This window comes from Oratosquilla oratoria, chromosome 35, assembly GCF_046742065.1.
Source record: "Oratosquilla oratoria isolate Oo_2021 chromosome 35, ASM4674206v1, whole genome shotgun sequence".
In the NCBI taxonomy this organism is placed as follows: domain Eukaryota; kingdom Metazoa; phylum Arthropoda; class Malacostraca; order Stomatopoda; family Squillidae; genus Oratosquilla; species Oratosquilla oratoria.
Window position 1 is genome coordinate 31,183,473 of NC_134811.1, and position 20,000 is coordinate 31,203,472.

Below are 20,000 nucleotides of genomic sequence, written 5' to 3' on the forward strand. Positions count from 1 at the left end.
CCAAAGTATGATATGACCTTAAAGAAGGACCTCGGGAAACCTTACCCTCGTGTTATGGACTTCTTGGCCCACGTCGCCCTTATTAACCTCGGCCTCAGACAAGGGAACGCCCTCTGTCGCGACGTCCATCTTTCTTCGTTTGGGAGACTCTCACTCGTTCTCTGAACAGACCAAAGATGGCAGCACCGAAACAGACTTTCCAGGCATCAGACTCAAGTTTGGTGTGCAGTGTATTCCGTGCTCGAACAGTGAAATTATCCTTTTCTGCGCCGACACAGCTACCGCGAACACCATCACCATTAATCTCATTACTCCCGATTTGTGCGTCATTGACATTGCCTTTGTCACCACTGCTAGTAAGGCCACAATGAAAGTGAGGATACTAGAACGGCTGTGAGATTTGTAATGGACGATCCTAGATCAGGTCCCGTCTAGGAAACACGCTAAAACCCATCCCTTTATGTGTCGCTGTTGAGCCAATCAACTTGTCCTTGTTTGACCTCAATTGACCTTCGCCTTGACCCTTTCCTTGTCAATCCAAGTCAGACCTCTTGCTACATCTTTTCTCTTTTGAATTCCTCCTGTCAATATCTACCACATTTTTAGAGCACTTGCTGCCTCTTTTCTCCTTTAGTCGCTACCTGGCTATCTCTGCTATATTCTATTTATTCACCAGTCAAAGCAATAGCCACATAGTCCTTATTCTTACCCCCTAATACACTTCCCTAGCCTTTGCACTAGCAGCTTTCACGTGGCTTGTCTTTCTTTAAATACAGAACTAGACTTATGTTGACACTTTTTACGACAGAATAACCGCATCGTTATCTTTAGATCTAATCACTCTTCTTCATAGTCCGAGTTCTTCTAATCAGAACATTTGAGCCCTCTGGCGGACAGGAGCTACATCACTTCATTATTCCTCCACCACCCGAAGAATTGCTAAACACATTCACAGGGTGTTAATTTTCTTACTGACATCTTATCCACACGTACATTAATCTTCCAATTTTACTCCACCTCTTCAAATTGCCTCCATCTTTTTCTTCTCTTTCCTCCTTGCATAAGGACAATTTTTATTCGTTTGTCCAGTTCAAGCCTCTCTTTTCCTCCCACGCTTCCAGCCCACCTCTTTAAGGTTTTTCCTTGTCCCTCGTTAGCCTCTTTCTATATTTCAAATCTTAATAGCCCCGCGTCTTCTTCGGCATAATATTCCCATACATCTAAATAATCTTCTGTGAAGCTTTTCTTGACGCCCCCGCTCCCTAAGAACGCCTTATTCTTCTTCAAGAGTCTTTTAGCTTCCGAGTCTTACCACTAAACGACATTTCCTTTCTTTCCTTATTCCTTCTTCCAGAGACCAAAGCTTCTATTTTCCGGACTCAGTTCCTGGAATTCGTTCCTCTCACCAGAACTACCCACCCGGACAACTGTATCGGAACTCATCCTTTCCCTCCACTCACCCACGAACTCGCAACACTCACTCCCTTCGCCTTCGCCTTCGCCCTCTTCCACTTTAACCTTTCCTTCCTCCAGTAATTCCCAGACATTTTCGGGCAGGATCCCACTTAATCCCCCGGAAGCCGTCTGGGCAATATATCCTCAGCTCAGCGAAACGCTTCTTCGACGTTGCACCGAACAAAGGTAATTATGAACATATCTCCTGCTCCTGAAGGATGCGCATTTGGTCCTCCTTCCTCTTGGCACTAAAGTCTGTACGCTCCAAAGAGTCCGTTCGTGATTTACTACTACCCATCTGCCAAGTCAACCATAGCACATGCCTCTCGCTTCTCTCTTATTTCCCATCTATGTGCTATCTTATTCTATTTATCTATTTTCTGTATTCTGTAGATAGCAAAGGAAGTTGTATGGTGCAATGAGTATCACTTATTGGAATTATAACAACAATTTGAATAAATTATATGACACGTGTCAGCGCTTTTCTCCTTGTTGTTACGTCGAGGTGTCATACTCGTATGGGAGACAGGTGGGATGGGGTTGGTATTCCTTGTTATAATCCTAAAAAAAAAAAAAAAAAAAAAAAAAAAAAAAAAAAAAAAAAAAAAAAAAAAAAAAATAATAATAATAATAATAATAATAATAATAATAATAATAATAAAGAGAGAGAGAGAGAGAATGAAATAGCACATACATGGAAAACAGGAGAGAGAGAGAGGCATGTACTAAGGTTGATTTGCCACGACCTATGCCACACCCTGAACGGACTCCTTGAAGCGCACAGACTATAGTTGAGATCCACGTTTCTTCTTCCCATCCTTTGGCACTCTTTAGCACTTCTTTGGGATACGCATGCGTTCCTTTCCTTTACCTTGAAGTGCCCTTTGAATTGCCCCTGACTCTCTTTAACACCTTGTAGCTTAAAATGGAAATACAAATGAAATATTCTAATATAAATCGGCATTCTTTAACACCTTGTAACTTTAAATATCCATGGCATTCTTTGGCACTCTGTAGCTTCAAGATGGAAATGCTCATGAAATATTCTAATATGAAACTTAATGCACATTATCTTTAAGATGTAAAGTACGCCTGAAATATTTGAATATAAAGTGACTTTTTTTTTGTTATTTTGTAGCTTTAAGATTTTCATGACATATCAAACTCAGAAATAATAACACTTCAATCCATATTAGTTGCAGGAATGTTATGAAGCCTTTCGTCTTCTTGGCATGAAGATATAGCTGGGGCTTGAGGTGACTTCCGTCTTTTACCTCCACTTCGTTTCCACACTCACCTTCTACAGTTCTCCCAGTACCAGACCCCGGAGACTGACAGCAGACCAAACGTCGCCGCCACCTCCTCCACCCACAACTTCCTCACTCCAGCAGAAGGCGCAGCAGAAGACAAGCAAAGGGAGAGCGGCCGCAGCATCCCCCGCGCCCGTGCCCGGGCGTGGCGGGCCGCCCCATCGCGCCCACAATGTAATGGCCTCGCGTCCCGAGCAAGACGCGGCTTTTTTGTGGGACAACTCGACGACCATCGTCGACGAAGTGTGGGGGACGGTCGAGGAAGGGGGCGTTTCCGTCTCGAACTCGAGTGTCGTGTGGACAACTGAGCACGTGGGCGGCGGGTGGGACGTGGCCGTGGGCGTCATCCTCAAATCCCTCCTGATGGGTGGGATTATCCTCGTGTCCGTACTGGGCAACGTTCTGGTGATTGTCAGCATCTGCATCCACCGCAAGTTGCAGATCCTAGCCAACTACTTCCTCGTGTCCCTGGCTACGGCTGACACTCTGGTGGCACTGTGTGCTATGACCTTCAACGCCTCGGTCGAAATCTCGGGGCGTTGGCTCTTCGGTTACCTCGTCTGCGACCTCTGGAACTCCTTCGACGTTTACTTCTCCACAGTGTCGATCCTCCACCTGTGTTGCATCAGCGTAGACAGGTACTACGCCATCGTCAGGCCCTTGGAATACCCGCTCTTCGTCACCAGGCGCCGCGTGGGCATCATGCTGGCACACGTCTGGCTCGCCCCGACGCTCATCTCCTTCGTGCCCATCTTCTGCGGGTGGTACGCCACGGCCGAACACCTGGCCTTCCGGGTTCTTCAACCTGATGTCTGCACTTTCGAAGTCAACAAGGTTTACGCCCTCGTCTCGTCGGCCTTCTCCTTCTGGGTCCCCTGCACCGTCATGGTGGTCATGTATTCACGGATACTGCAGGAGGCGCGGAAGCAGGAGGCTGCGATATTGAGTAGGACCAACAGCACCTCGACCATTACCCACGTCCACGTGCAGAGGACCCACTCGTCTCTCTCAGCGGCTCGGCAGCTCGTGGCGGCCCTCAGGAGCTCCCCGTCCCCACCGAGCCCCGAGAGGCGCCACCTCAGGAAGCTTCGCCTGGGGCACTCCCCTCCGATGAGACATACTTGCCCTTCGCCGTCCCGCCGGCCGCTCCCCGGGGCGCGCCGGCAGGACTTCCCCCTTCGGCCGATGACTGTCCTCACGTACAACTTCGACCACGGGTCTCTCGAAGTCGAGGGCAAGGGGCGAACACCGGGACAGATGGTCGAAGAGGCCGCCTTCAGGGGTCGGCGGTTGGACTCTACGGACGAGAACGCGATGGTGTGGTGCCGATGCTCGTGCTACGCTCCTAGGCAGCTGGCGCCCCCGTGCCCGAAGCACGGCATCGTGGTCGGGATGAGCCCGTCGCGTTCGTGCACGATCAGCCCGAGCCCGCGGACACTAAGCCCGGACCTCTCCATCCACGAGGAAACCTTCAGTCTTCCAGATGAACTGAGCCTCTCCTTGCCGTCTCCAGGGTCCTCCATTCCGGCTCCAGGACCTCCAACCGCGCCCCCGGAATCCTCACTCCTGCACCGCTTCTCCGACGACTTCCAACAGGACCAGATCCAGGGACTCTCCTGCTTTAATGACACGTTCAAGAACTCGGTCAGCCCGACGCCGACGGTGGTGCACTGTCCTCCCAAGCCCAACGGGAGCCTGAGAGGGGTGGCGCTCAACGTCGCGAGCCAGCAGCAGCCGCCCTTCGACGAGTCCTACAGCGGCCAGTCAAGTACGGTCGAGATCTCGGTCAAGCCGGATGACCTTGAGACGAGTAGGTCTCAAGAGGAGGAGACTACATTTATAGGTTCGTGTGAGTACCGGGATCATGATGACGTATGTCTAGGGGGGGAAGAGGATGGGGAAGAGGAGCAGGAGGTGGAGGAAGTGGAGGAAGAGGAGGAGGAGGAGGAGGAGAAGGATAAGGGGAACAAGTTACGAACTGCGAGTGACGAAGCTCAAAGTGAAAGCGAAACTCGGACTTCAAGGAACGGGAAGCTGGCGTCGACAGTGCAGAGAGTGTCAGGGGTGATCGCCCGAAGTGTCGCGAGAGCTCAAATCGAGTTGGACCCGGACGAGTACGCCTTCCCCTCGCAGACTCTCAGCGCCACCCGCGACCCTTCCATGGGGAGCAACTGCACTGTGACTTGTGACGTCACTACCAGAACAGTGGACCCGACCTCTCGAGAGGAGAGTGCTGACCAAGTGCCAAGCTGCATTTTCAACACAAGTGCGTCACGGCCCCTTCCTCCGTCCCTCCTCATCACCCCGTCACATTCAGGAGCCTCCCCTGGGCGGGACGCCTTCCGGCCTTTCCCGGAGATCCGGTATGCGGGGCAGTGTCAGCCACACAAAAACACCTTGAGTACCCACTCCCCGTTCCCCCTTCAGCAGCACCAACAGCCGCAGCACCCGCCGATGCTTCGTCGGGAGCATAAGGCCGCGAGGACTCTTGGCATCATCATGGGGGCCTTTGTGGTTTGCTGGTTACCGTTCTTCACGTGGTATGTGACTATCACGATCTGTGGGGAGTCGTGTCCATGCCCTCAGGCCGTGGTGACGACACTCTTCTGGATAGGTTACTTCAACTCCACGCTCAATCCTTTCATCTACGCTTACTTCAGGACGGATTTCAGAGAAGCCTTCAGAAAGACGTTACGGCGAGTGAGGTGCTGTCAGAGAACTTTAGGAGCTCTGCCCGGGGACTTCGTCTAGCGGAAGAAGTCCTCCTGAGACTCTGAGTCCAGAAAGAGAACCTGTGGTTTCTTGACTTCATCCTACTCTTCCTCATCTTCATCTTTCTTTCCCTTTTTTCTTTTTCTCATCCACATTCGTCGTCTCATTTGACCAGTCTTCCTGTTACTGCCAAGCCTACGCGGAGTGAGTGATGTGCAGAGGATTTGTTCGAGATACTAGGAGTGAACACACACACACACACACACACACACACACACACACACACACACACACACACACACACACACACACACACACACACACACACACACACACACACACACACACACACACACACACACACACACACACACACACACACACACACACACACACACACACACACACACACACACACACACACACACACACACACACACACACACACACACACACACACACACACACACACACACACATTATGTATGTATATATATATATATATATATACATATATATACGTATATATGCATATACAGTATTTACATAAATACATACATATATGTGTATATTGTACATATGTAACGTACATAAAACATGTATATACATATACATACACATATAGAGTATACATACCTTCATACATACACACATACACACACACGCGCGCGGGCGCGCGCATGCACACATGCATCATATATGATTGCCATGTTCATGCTCTCAGTGGGCGAGCGAGAGACAGCGTCAGGAAGCAGGACGCTGCCTCTTGCTGTACTTGTCCCCACAACGAAGCCTCTAGACTTTCACCTTTAATGTTGTCTTTGAAGGACTCAAGAATGAAAATATGTAAGACCCGGGCTCTCTGGCTGCACCTGTAAGCCAGAGATTCCGTCTTATGAAGTGCTGGCTGGGAAGGATTGAAAAGATCAATTTGGTAAGAGCGGCATTCCGTCACCTTACAAAAGCCATGTAATCATAGCCACCACAGACGTTTTGATTTCCTTTTCCATTCTTGCCGAAAACTCAACTTGTCCTCTGTGGCTACACTCGACTCCTCAAGGTTATTATTATTATTTTTTTCCCTTTCGCAATTACAAAATGTCACTGGAACACAACCATCATGTTCGCATCATCAACAAAGCCGTTTCATTATCGCCATCGCCATCTTTCTTTATAATCATTCCAGAATTCATTTCTTATATCTCCCATAGCATGTGTGCTATAGGAAATAATCAAATAAATCATCTGCGACGTTGGTTTCACCTGTCGGTGGAATGCAACTTTTCATTGCAGCTATACATTCATCAAACATTTCTTCTTCATCCATACATTCTTCATCTCTCGAGTTTTGTATATATTTTTTTCATTTTTAGATTAATGTGATCGTCTTGCATATGTGATAATCACGTGACAACCGAAGAAAGATTTTTTGGTGTGATTGACGTATTTCGATATATTTGAAAAAAGAGAGAGAAAAAAAAAAAGGTGAAAGCATTCGTAATTTTCCTAACATAGAAGCAAGCCTGAGTAGTGACAGTGGATTCAGGATATCGTGAACAAGTGGCATATGTGTATCCTGTTAATCAAATTCATACGTAGATGGACGTGTCTGTAACACACAAGGGAAAGTAATCCTATGACTGAATGCAGCCCCAAGTTATGGTGTGTTTATAAGCCAACGTTCTTGCTCAGATGCCCCTCCCACTCAGCATGAAAGGGGTGGAGCCTATTTGACTCACCAAAGAGTGGTGCATAGACACAGTCAATTCTGGTGCTAAATAAGACTGCCTCACACTGGCATTCCGTATGTGTGTGTAATTAAGCTTTTCGTTGACTACACGACGCTATAAACGTGTATGTCTAACACGTACATGTTCGTGCATACGCGTACACATACGCACACGTACACACACGCCCATGTCTACACACACGCGTCCATACCTACACACGCGCACACGTAGCCATACGCCAATATCTACACACGGACACATAAACACGTATGTACTTGCACTTACATATACATACACATACGCACAAACATACATATATGTACATAAACACGCACATATATATACATGCGTGCAATAGATATGTAAATAGATATATGTACTGTACATGGACATCTAATCATGTTGAACGTTTTATTATATGCTCTTGCGCGCACACACATGAATATATTGCGTGTGTATGCAAACATGTGCGATTCTATGCGTGTAATGCACATGTAAATGAATACAGGTACATTCGTCTGATAATGTTTAGTAAGTGTTCAATATGTGTACATATATACATACAAACACACATACATACATACATACATACATACATACATACATAAATACATATATATATATATATATATATATATATATGTATATATATATATATGTATATGTATATGTATATATATATATATATATATATATATGTATATATATATATATATATATATATGTACACACACACACACACACACACACACACACACACACACACACACACACACACACACACACACACACACACACACACATACACACACACACACACACACACACACACACACACATATATATATATATATATATATATATATATATATATATATATATATATATATGTATGTATGTGTGTGTGTGTGTGTGTGCGTGTGTGTGTGTGTGCGTGTTTGTGTATAAAACTGTGTGTGTGTTCGTGTGCGTGAATGTGTCATTGTTTCGAGGCTGTACATAGTGTACGTATGAATGCACTTGCATATATTCTTATATGCTTCATATTATCTGCTCTTTGAATGTGAGTAAATGTAAGTCTTTCTTGCCCTAGATTTCCCCATGATTTCCGCATATATGCATACTCACTCCTTAGTGTGTTGTATATGTAACACAGGCTACGGAGCACCACACACACACATTTGTACATTTCGTGTGATTTGCTCCATCCACGGTATATTCACATAACCCTCAAGCCTTGTGGCCGAAACCTGCCTGTCTCACATCATCCATTATGGCTAGATGTTAAGACACTCTGTGTATATTAGTACTTAAAAGAATGCCATGATTACTCACTGTATATTTCTCTATTGTTAGATGCTTGGCCCAAAAAATTCTATATTAATCTCAACCTGACCACGTGTATGCCCGACCTTCTGTATTGTTTGTATATGTATAGATAATGCTGTGCTACCATCACTCCTTTCCCATTATTGCCCCACAACCCTAAGATTAATGTCTCTTTCATTCCTCTACGCTGGATCCGAGTTAAGAAAAAAGAAACCGCTCTTGTAAATTAAGGCTCATGTTTAGTATTAAGCAAATGGTGATAATGTTAGATAAACAGCTTTTATGTTAAGTACAGATATACTAGAATGTTCGATAAAGACCAAAATCCGAATTGAATATGCTTTAAAGAAGTATTAATGTATACATTGTAACCTAACTTTGTGTACATGAAGCCATTCTTTATGTATACTTGTACATATGGGTACGATAGATGTGTATGTATATGGTATGTATTTTGTATATGTTATGTATTGTATTTTGATATACTTTATATACCATATACCATGAATACATCAAATGTATATGTATGAATGTATGTATATAATTATCACTCTAGTCAGTCTTACGTGGCAGTATGTCTTCGGGGTGTGGAGGTTCTTGGGGAAGAGGTGTATCATTGAGAATCATGTCTCAGATTTGATAGTATCTATAGGAGGGTCCAGAGCACTGAAGCATCTTAGTTTCCGAGCGCCTTCCCTGTGTCAGAGATCCTGAAGGATTGTTGACCTCGTGCTGTTGACCTCGTGTTGAGGATTGCACTCTCCACTAGTGACGATAACAACCGATGAAAGTGAGAAAGAAATGTGCTAATTATTTTGGTAAGAGGCCCAGTGGAATAATTCACTAGTAAGGCAAGGGAAAGTGTCTGTCAACCAGCCATTTTCAAGTGGAATGTTGGGTTTCTTTGATGCAAGTTCAAACTGTAAACTTCGATAGACAAGCGACAGATGGATTCATCTTTGGAGTCGTTTGAGATCGGAAACTTTATCTTTTTCATTTTTATTTTTATACGTGTGTACATGTCTGTCTATACGTAACTGTGAGTACCAACTTAAAGATAAACATTTGATGAAATTTATCTGGAAAGAGAGCCTAGAAATGGTGGAACTACTTTGAAAATATATATATATATTCGACTCGATACTTAAGATCTAAAGTGTTGAATTTTTTTTTTATCTTAAAGTGGAAGTTTGTAAGTTACACATACGTATAACATCTTTTAATTCACTTCAAGCACTGAAAAAACATATACATATTAAAAACATGAATACATAAACATACAGTAAGGTGAACACAGATGTGTGTGTGTGTGTGTGTGTGTGTGTGTGTGTGTGTGTGTGTGTGTGTGTGTGTGTGTGTGTGTGTGCGTGCGTGCGTGTGTGTACGTGTTTGTACACGCACCAGAGAATACCCAAGATTAATAATGATGAAATAACAAAATCGCTGGATTCAGAATGAATATATAAACAAATAAACAAACAAACAAATAAACGAATAAGTAAATACACAAACAAATAAATAATAAAAAATATGAATAGATGAATAAAATAAATAAATAAATAAAAATAGATATATAAACAAACAAACAGATAAACAAATAAATGAATAAACGAATAGTTAAAAAGAAATGAAAAGGAAAATGTATTCGTCTCGATGTTTTGATGCCCATCCAAGTCTCGTCGTTACTTTGATTGTCCATTTTTCTTGTGATACGTTGAACACGGCACCTGTCACTCTCTGGTCGAGTTCATTATGAATATGGGGGGTCGTACCTCCCACGGGTGACTTCTCCTTACCCAAGCACAAAGGGCGGAGGTGACGTCATTGGTCTAAGTCGAGATCTTCCTGGCTGAGCTTAGTGGATCACAGTAATTACTTTTTGTCCAGAAATCTAAGTTGATTGCCAAGGAAACATAAGAACATAAGAATGGGGAAATTTGCAAGAGACAATAAGGCCTACGCTAGTCAGTTCCATGTCATCCCTATCCATTAAGTTATCTCATCTTGTCTGAAAACAACCATTTGTTTCAGCGCTCATTTCATGGTTACTAAGTCTATTCTATTCGTTAACCGAAACCAGCTCTTGCCTCTTTCCTCCCGAAATCTAAATTTGTACGATTTAGGTTCATTACTACGAGTCTTGCCCTGGCGTCTTAATATGATGACCTTGCCCATATCACCCTTGTTAAAGTCCTTGCCCTATTGATGACCTCAGTTGAAACGTAGATCTCGTTGATCTAAGCCATGCTAGCCCACTGCAGGACCATCTACCCCATGAAGAACCCATGTACTTCATAACGGCAGGGCAATCCATCTTGGTAAGGTAGAATGTAGGCTGAAGTGAGTGTGGATGTTTGGGCGTTTTAATGTATGCATTTATAAATATATTTTTACATATAGTCTAAAATGTAATCAGCTCAACCGTTCTGACTACTAATACTGAAATGAAACAGTAGTCTATCTGAAACTAGTGCAATCAGAACGACCATACTGACTACCTGTTAGCAAATGAGACACTAGTTCATCTGAAACTAGTATAACTCCCTCGACTATACTAGCTAGCTACTAGTACCGAAATGAAACACTAGTCTATTTAAAACTAATATAATCAGATCGATCATACTGACTACCTGCTAGCACTTAAATAAGGCATTGGTCTATCTGAAACTAGTGTAACCCGCTCGACTAGGTACTAGGTACTAGGACTGAAAGCAACATTAATTTTATACTGACACTGCATTAGGGATTTCACTTGATCCCACCCCTTAGGGAATACGCCAAGGGTCGTAAGGGGTGAGGCTCCCGATCTGTAAGGTCCAATTCTGAAGTTCTTGGTAAACCAAATTGAAATTGACGCACCACTTTAGGCAGTTGTCTTTTGGATGCTCCAGCCATTGGATCAGTTCGAAACCCGCCCACCAACATAGCGGTGGACGAATGGGGCTTGCTGCATCCATCGGCTACCCCGTGACTGGGTTCTCAATGATACAAGCTGCACAATTAGAGTTTAGTTTGTCAATCAACTTAAACTTTCTGTGAATGTTGATTTGTGAGTCGACTCTGAAACATTGAAAACCTGGATGGGTGCATGCACATCAAGACTAATACATAATCCGAAACTTCTGTTACTACCGAGTTGTGTGCGCATATATTATATATGTATATATATATATATGTATACATATATATATATATACATACAAAAACACACACATATACGCAAACACACACACATACACACACACACACACACACACACACACACACACACACACACACACACACACACTCACACACACACACACACACACACACACACACACACACACACACACACACACACACACACATACACACACACATACACACACACACACACACACACACACACATACACACACACACGCACGCACGCACGCACACACACACACACACACACACACACACACACACACACACACACACACACACACACACACACACACACACACACACACACACACACACACATATATAACTTTCTCGGTGCAAATATGCAGACGTTGTTATGATGGCTCTGATCCGTGGAATGCCTTAGAACATATTTGGATTCCTCGTGGCTACTGAATATGTCACTTTATATTCAAATTGGCATGTAAAAGGATGATGAAGAGGTGTTTATATTAAAGGAGATTATTATTCACTAACATGGTGGAAGTTAGAGTAAATTGTTTTTATAATCAGGACAGTCTTTGTGGATGTTTTGCAGTCTTGAATTACACTGTGTTGTTGAAAATGGCAGGGTGATAGGAAGAGAAAATGTGAAGTCTAAAGGTTTGCTAAATTTTTATATAATTCCTCGCTGACATATAACTGGCCTTGGTGGACACAGAGATAGGTGTGATGTATTAGGTATTCAGGTTGTTAGTGGGACATTGCCCACGTGTTTGAGCCGGAGTCTATCGCAGAATCTGCTGCGCTTTCCAACATAGATCCTTCTTAAAGAATACAGAAGCGTCTGGACACTTGTACCTGGGTTATGTCAGAGATAGAAGGCTGTTTTTCGAGTTACGGCATTAGAATGTCAATGTTATTGATCCTACTTTTATATTTCTTTCTTAAAATATTCTAGGAAAAATTGCGCCAAGAAATTCTTTTTGAAAAATACATCTTGCCCGCACTCCACGGAACGCCACTTGATGGGGAATCATACCTACAAAGCTAACTACTTGTCCATATTTCGCACACACGCTAGACATAAACCCATATCAATTTACAAACTTATTTAGCAGATAATGATGATCTGAAGGTACACGGATGACAGAGAAAAACGCCAATCATGGTCCACTATTATCAAGAGAAGAAAGTTAAAGACTTCGACAATCTAGTGGAAGAATTTTACGATGAAAAATATCTGGGCCATTTGTGAGACTATGCATATTGCATACATAAATACGCACATAACTACAACAATAATTCAGTACATATTTACTATATATACGTACATGAGTTAATTGTACACATACAGAGTATACATGCATACATAATACACACGTATACACATATACATGCATACAAAGAGAGAAAGAGAATGACTTTGTGTGCTCTACTACATCGAACCCAGAGTTTTGACCCAACGAACACTTACGTTAGTGTTGAACATTTCTAGATTCGATAGAACAAAAAGCGCGTGTGCTTAGTTGACACCGGCTGACCTCGGGATAGAACCGACAAGACCAGGTCAAGTATCTGGACTATTTTGAAAGTTGGTCGAAAGCCGAGAGCGTTCCGTCATGGCTTGGCTTGAATCCCTGAAGGGGTAGTCATTTACCCAATCTGCTTGAAATGGGGTGGAAAGGGAGCTGGGAGATAGGGTGGATGAAAGAGTATTAGGATGGTTTGGACACATGGAAAGAATGAGTGAAGAAAGACTAGTAAAGGAGGTATGGAAGGCAGATGTGGAGGGAGTGAACATGAGGGGACGTCCTAGGATGAGATGGATGGATGGGGTGAAGGGGGCTTTGGGGAAGAGTGGAATGTCGGTTGAGGAAGGACGGGAGAGGACAGAAGACAGGGGTGAATGGAGAATGGTTGTATATGGAAAATGTTGTGATGCATGAGGTGGATTGGACGGGGGAATGGGGGTGAGGTAGTGTGTGTGAGCAAAAATTTTGACGCAGCCCGAAGGGATTTCTCCCCGTCCTCTCCTTTATATGGGGGGACGGAGAGGGGGGGGGGGTCGCCGATTTAATGAAGCGGCCTTGCTGTGAATGTGCTGTGTCCTGCGACACTGCTTCTGACCCAGGGCAGTGGACAGGGTGCAGGGATGACCCGTCATCTAGGAGGTGCTAAGATGGGAGGGAGGGTGGAGGGGTGTGGAGTGTTTTCGGGGCTGAAATGGGTGGGAGTGCTTTTGTGCCTTGTCCTTTTTGGCTGCCCCCCTGGTAAGGGGGAAAAAAGTTTTGGTATATGTATGTATGTATGTATGCTTGAAATGAATGTATATATGCACACACACACACACACACACACACACACACACACACACACACACACACACACACACACACACACATATATAAACACACACACACATACATATATATATATATATATATATATATATATATGTGAGTGTATATACATATATATGTATACATATATATATATACATATATATATGTATATATATGTATATATATATATATATATATATATATGTATATATATACATATATATCAGTGCGACTTAATGTACCTAGAACAGGTGTATACATGCATATACATGTACACCAATGCGTATATGTTCATAAATAACTACACTTTAAGATGAAATTACTCCAAACAGAGCATGATTATCGAGCTCCTTTTTATGATAAGAGCTTTTTGTAACCAGCTGTTTCATTTCCATGAACTTGGAGAAGAAAATCAATGCCTATAGCCGCAGTAACACTTTCCACTTATTTTACTCGATTTATTACGGAATAGTTCCTCAATACCCAATCCAATCGGTTATCTTAAATAAACTTCTTTTCTCAGGAAAATATTAATGTTATCATGTTCTCAAGAACAAACTACTAATTGAACATTTCATGTTTGATGAGTATCTGAAATAATCTCTGAACACATAATCCAATTGGTTATCATAAATAGGATCCTATTGTTAGAAATGTTCTTATGTTCTTGAGAACAAAATCTGTAACTTGAACACTTCATGGGGTACGTTTGATGAACTCACTCCGGGAGACGGTGGTTGTCAAACATCCCTCATGGAAACCGTTGGAATATAGATATATATGTATATATATACTTTTTCAAATTTCCTTGAAATTATCTGGAAATCCCTTCTGGAACCTATGTCAACGCTTTTGGGGGAAAACGTTCCAAATCCCCACAGATTGTCGAAAAAACTGTTCCGTATTTATTTCGTATAACACTGGAAGAATACTGTTGCGGTGCTGGAATAAAGATTTTTTAGGGGTCATGGAATTTCTTGAAGAATGCTGATAGGAAATACATTTCAGTTATCCTTGAAATTATCGGGAAAACTTCCTAATCTAGATTCAGCTCGTACACAACCTAGAAATAGTTGCTAGAATTTATTCAAGAAAAAGCTTATTAAAAAAGAAATCGGTGCTATGATTATTTAAAGAGTGCTGATGGAAATCTTAAAAAAAAAAGTCGTGGAGAGTTTTTTGCTTATTCGTTAAATATCCAAGGGTTCTCGAAGTACTATCCAGGTAAGGTATAAGGGACTAGACAACAGTGTACACATGTATTCATATTTTGTATATTAACCATAAATTCCGACTCCATTTATGCTTGTTTGATCAAAATACGCATGCACGGACAAATTTTGAATAAAGCTTCTTATGAACATGTAAAAAGACCCATAGGAATGCTATGAAACCGTAGCATTTGTCCATTATGGGGATAAATAGAAAGAGACTTCGTATCTACACCCAAACAGATGACCAAATCTTCGAAGTCAAAGTTAAAAAAAAAAAGAAAAAAGAAAAAAAAAAGTCGAAGTGGAGAGAAAAGTTCTATGTGATATTCATAAAATGGGACAATGAAACTGTAGAGGGAAAAGAGGCTGTTGGCGAACCTCAGGTGTTAGAATTGCTGGATATTGTGCGCAGAAGATAAGATGCCCCTGAAAGGTCGTACTAACATGCAATAGTCTGAGAATAAATATGAAAACATAATTATTTGTCTATCTTTTCATCCTTCCTTTTTTAGTCAATATAAAATAGATATCTGGGACCAGGATGACAACTTGTCACTAAGAGTATATATTTTCGTGCATATGTACAAATGCACAGCTATATACACTATATATATATATATATATATATATATATATATATATATACATAGATAATATATATTAGGTACCCCCAAAAAATTTAAAAAAATAATTAACCTTTATATTATTGTTGCATATGAAAGACAACTTTATTAGAAACAAAATGCTTTTTAAATTTTTGAAATAGCTTGAAAAATAAGGGAGATACGATTTTTTGAATTATTTTCTTAGCCCGCATTTTTGGCTCGACTTTACCATAACAAAGTGTTAGAATTAAGGGTGGTAATTTGTAAAGATTTCGGTAAAGAAATACACATTAACTCTAAACCACTGGTCCAATTTTATTAAAATTCGGAATACTTTGGTTTTATGGATCAACAAATCACATGAGCATGTCAAAAACAAAGTGAGACATCTCCATCATACCATATTTGCCTTTTCATGGCAACCATGAAGCTGTCGCTAAACGCCGACCGAAGTCGACCGACGTCGACCAAAACCACACAATCACGGTTTTTGCTCAAATGCATAATTTATATATAAAAAATAGCACATGGTTGCATTATTTGACCTATTTTCTTTAAAATGGATAATTTCCACGTAAAATGATCGAAGAGAAGTTACGTTTTTATCCTCTGAAAAATTATCAGCCGGCAACCAACGCCGACGAAACCCAAACAATGACGTTGGTTGCCGGTTGATAATTTTGTAGAGGATAAAAACGTAACTTCTCTTCGATCATTCTACATGGAAATCACACATTTTAAAGAAAATAGGTCAAATAATGCAACCATATGCTATTTTTTATATATAAATTATGCATTTGAGCAAAAACCGTCATTGTGTGATTTTGGTTGTCAATGGTAATAGTAAACAAAATCGAACGCGAACTGGACGCATCAGATTCATGGGTGATATAGCTAAATTCCGGGGGCTGTAGCTCAAACACGAAAAAGTCAATTTTATTAAGCTTCTCAATTCCGGGAGAAAATAGGTTGAAAAACTTGTTTATGTAACTTAAAATTATGTTTAGACATTCCTTACCTTAATATTTTTACTCGGAAAACTATGTTGCCGAGTTTGATAACCAAATTTCCGTTTAAGTCGCTGAAAAATTGTTTCTATTTCAAGAATTAGCCTTACACTTGCAAAACAACAAGGTAATTTGAATATCTTGCGCATGCGCAAAGCGCGGGAAGCATTCAAATTGAACTAAACAAAAACTAGTGGGCCGCAACATTTGTCCATGAAAACAACACATGATCGACAGTGGCGCCGCGCGCGGATTCCGGGGTACCTATATACATATATATATACTTATATTATATATATATATATATATTTATATATATATATATATATATATACGTATGTATATATATATGTATATATACATATATGTGTGTGTATATGTATATATAAAGTGTTGGGGGAGAGGAAAACTGAAGTCTTAATCCGAGTTTATTCTTGGGTAGGTTTGCTACATTTTCTTTTCAAAAGAATAAAACTTGTCAAGAATAAAACTCGGATTAAGGTTTACCCATTTCAACTTGTATGTATGTGTATATATATATATATATATATATATATATATATATCATATATATATATATATATATATATATATATTATATATATATATATATATATCATATACTGTATATAATATATCATATATATATATATATATATATATATATCATATACTGTATATATATATAACGAATACCTCTCTTCTATCATGGATGGATCTCTTCAACAGGTAGGTGGCACAGAACTCTCCTTAAATGGAGATAATCACCTTAGCCTCTGCGGGAGGAGGGGGCAACATCTTGACATCTAACACGAGGAACTGCGACGATCTTTGCATTCTTCGTTTCTTCCCCCGGGAATCTTCAGACATCCAGCTGCGGTGGACTATCTTTTCTCTATCCGAGTTCTCTTAAAGGGTTATCAAACTGGGTTATTCTACCTCCAACCTTTGGTTACTCGGCGGTACTACCTACCTCCAGAACCTTTTCCACCGTACTGTCATTATGGCTAAAAAAAAAAAAAATAAAAAAAAAAAAAAAGTCATTTGATATGCAGGTGGCAAATATATATTTTTCCTTCCAGCATATCAGAATCCTTTCCGAAACATGCTGGTTGTAAATCTGCTCCAATAACCGGAGGAAAATTAGCCCAGTGTGATGACGCCTTTAAATCAACTCTCGGCTGAACCTTCCCGTACTGAGTGGCACGGTTACTTTAATTTTGGCTACTGTCAGACAACTTCATTCATCTCCGTGGGACCACTCTCTGTAGCGAAAGGGTTGTGATGAAAATAAAAGAAAATATAAAATTTTCCCTCAGTGATACAGCGATGCACTTAAGCCCCCGTCACACATTCAAGATTCCCGTCATATGTTGTAGATTTGAAAAGCTGGACGACGACTTCGCTTAAATTATTTTACGGTTCCCTAAGGACAATTCAACAATGTATTTGATATTAACTTCATCCTAGTTCGTCATTCAGCTTCTCACTATATGACGCAAAAGTGATTTGACATTTGGAGAATCGAAAAGTGAAAGAATGTAACCTAAATCGTGTGACAGGGGCTTTGGTAGATGCCAGACACGCCCAATCACCGTGAGCGGGGGTGGTCAGCGAAAACTGTTCAAAGGGAAACAGACTTTACACATCCCTTTTTTGCTACCGCAAGAAAACTCTTTATAGAGTTGGCTGTATATATTTTACCTAATCAGTACTAGACGGATTTAAGTAATACCCGTAAGAACCAGTCATGAAATATTATTTTATGATTGGAGGCTAATCTCTACTAACACACACACACACCAAAAAAAAAAAAAAAAAAAATCACCTTTATGTTCTGCTATCCCTGCTTCCTTCTGTCCCTTTCCTCTAACACCTCCGTGACTTCGCTTCCTCGGCGTGATATTACCCTCAAGGATAGAAACGCTGGTTATCCTCTACAAAATACACTAATGCCGCAAGGTAATCAAACTCAGATGAATAAACACCCACAAGCACCCCAGTACAAACTTCTTATACGTAAACTTCTGAGAACCTTATTTCCGTTGAAGGCATTTAGTAGCCCCAACTCCCTTACATCCAAACTCGTACTCAACAAAGACCAGACCCTCCTCCTCTATGACCCTGACCATTCATTCCAGCTGTTGCTCTGCAATGGTGATGCAATGTAATGGGGTTGTGATGATGTTGCCTGGTCCCAGGCTGGTCCCGCTCACTCACTCATGGCTCACTGACTAGCCCACGCTCTGTCGCGTTCTGCCCCTTCCGATGACGTCATAGCTGGAATCCCGTCCCTTCCTATTCTCTTTGATGAGACTTAAGACTCTCGTTCTTACGTTTTCTCTCTCTTATACGACGTAAAAATATCGTCGCATTGTCTGAATTTGCTACAGAATATAAGAATGAAGGAGATTGCAAGAGACCATAAGGCCTGCATTAGGCAGTTCCATGTCCATTATTACCTATCATCTCCACCCACGTTATCTAAGCTTCTCTTTAAACAATTGATAGCCGTTTTCGGTTTATATTGTCTCGTCTGTAATGGAAGTGTCATGTAAATCTGAGGCATTTGGGTTGTTTATGAGTGTATCTCAAAGCATGTTTGTTCTAGTCCCCATCCTCGTTTTCATAATTATCACCGAGTTTGCCAATGTAATTACTATCACACTTTGTGAAATTGAACGAAATATTACGAGATATTACTTCTATAATGTATTGGAAGTATTCATACACATTTCTTGTTGGTTTGTTACATTTATATATATATAGTAATTCACCTAAAACTAAAGTGATTTTTATAGAAAAAATGATCTAGTTTTGGTTAACCATGGGTCAGTTTCTTACGCTTCTCTCTCTCTCTCTCTCTCTCTCTCTCTCTCTCTCTCTCTCTCTTTCTCTTTCTCTCTCTCTCCCTTGCATTTCTATTTCTCCCAGCACCTCTCTTTCTCTGCATCTCTCTCTCTCTCTCTCTCTCTCTCTCTCTCTCTCTCTCTCTCTCTCTCTCTCTCTCTCTCTCTCTCTCTCTCTCTCTCTCTCTCTCTCTCTCTCTCTCTCTCTCTCTCTCTCTCTCTCTCTCTCTCTCTCTCTCTCTCTCTCTCTGACCGATCGGCCATTGCTGACTCTGAATGTAAACACATCTGCAG

At 41.4% G+C, this 20,000-nt stretch overlaps 1 protein-coding gene across 1 annotated transcript in view; it reads left to right on the forward strand.

The window, feature by feature from the left end:
* Positions 1-5,757, forward strand: part of LOC143018632 (uncharacterized) — a 389,758-nt gene extending 384,001 nt beyond the window's left edge. The window contains exons 3-4 of the mRNA XM_076174179.1: positions 1-1,641; positions 2,652-5,757. The exon at positions 1-1,641 is cut by the window's left edge and continues 597 nt beyond it. Coding sequence (XP_076030294.1) covers positions 2,943-5,516 — 2,574 coding nt within the window. The 5' untranslated portion in view covers positions 1-1,641; positions 2,652-2,942 and the 3' untranslated portion in view covers positions 5,517-5,757. The remainder of the gene's footprint in view (positions 1,642-2,651) is intronic.
* Positions 5,758-20,000: the final 14,243 nt, after the last annotated feature.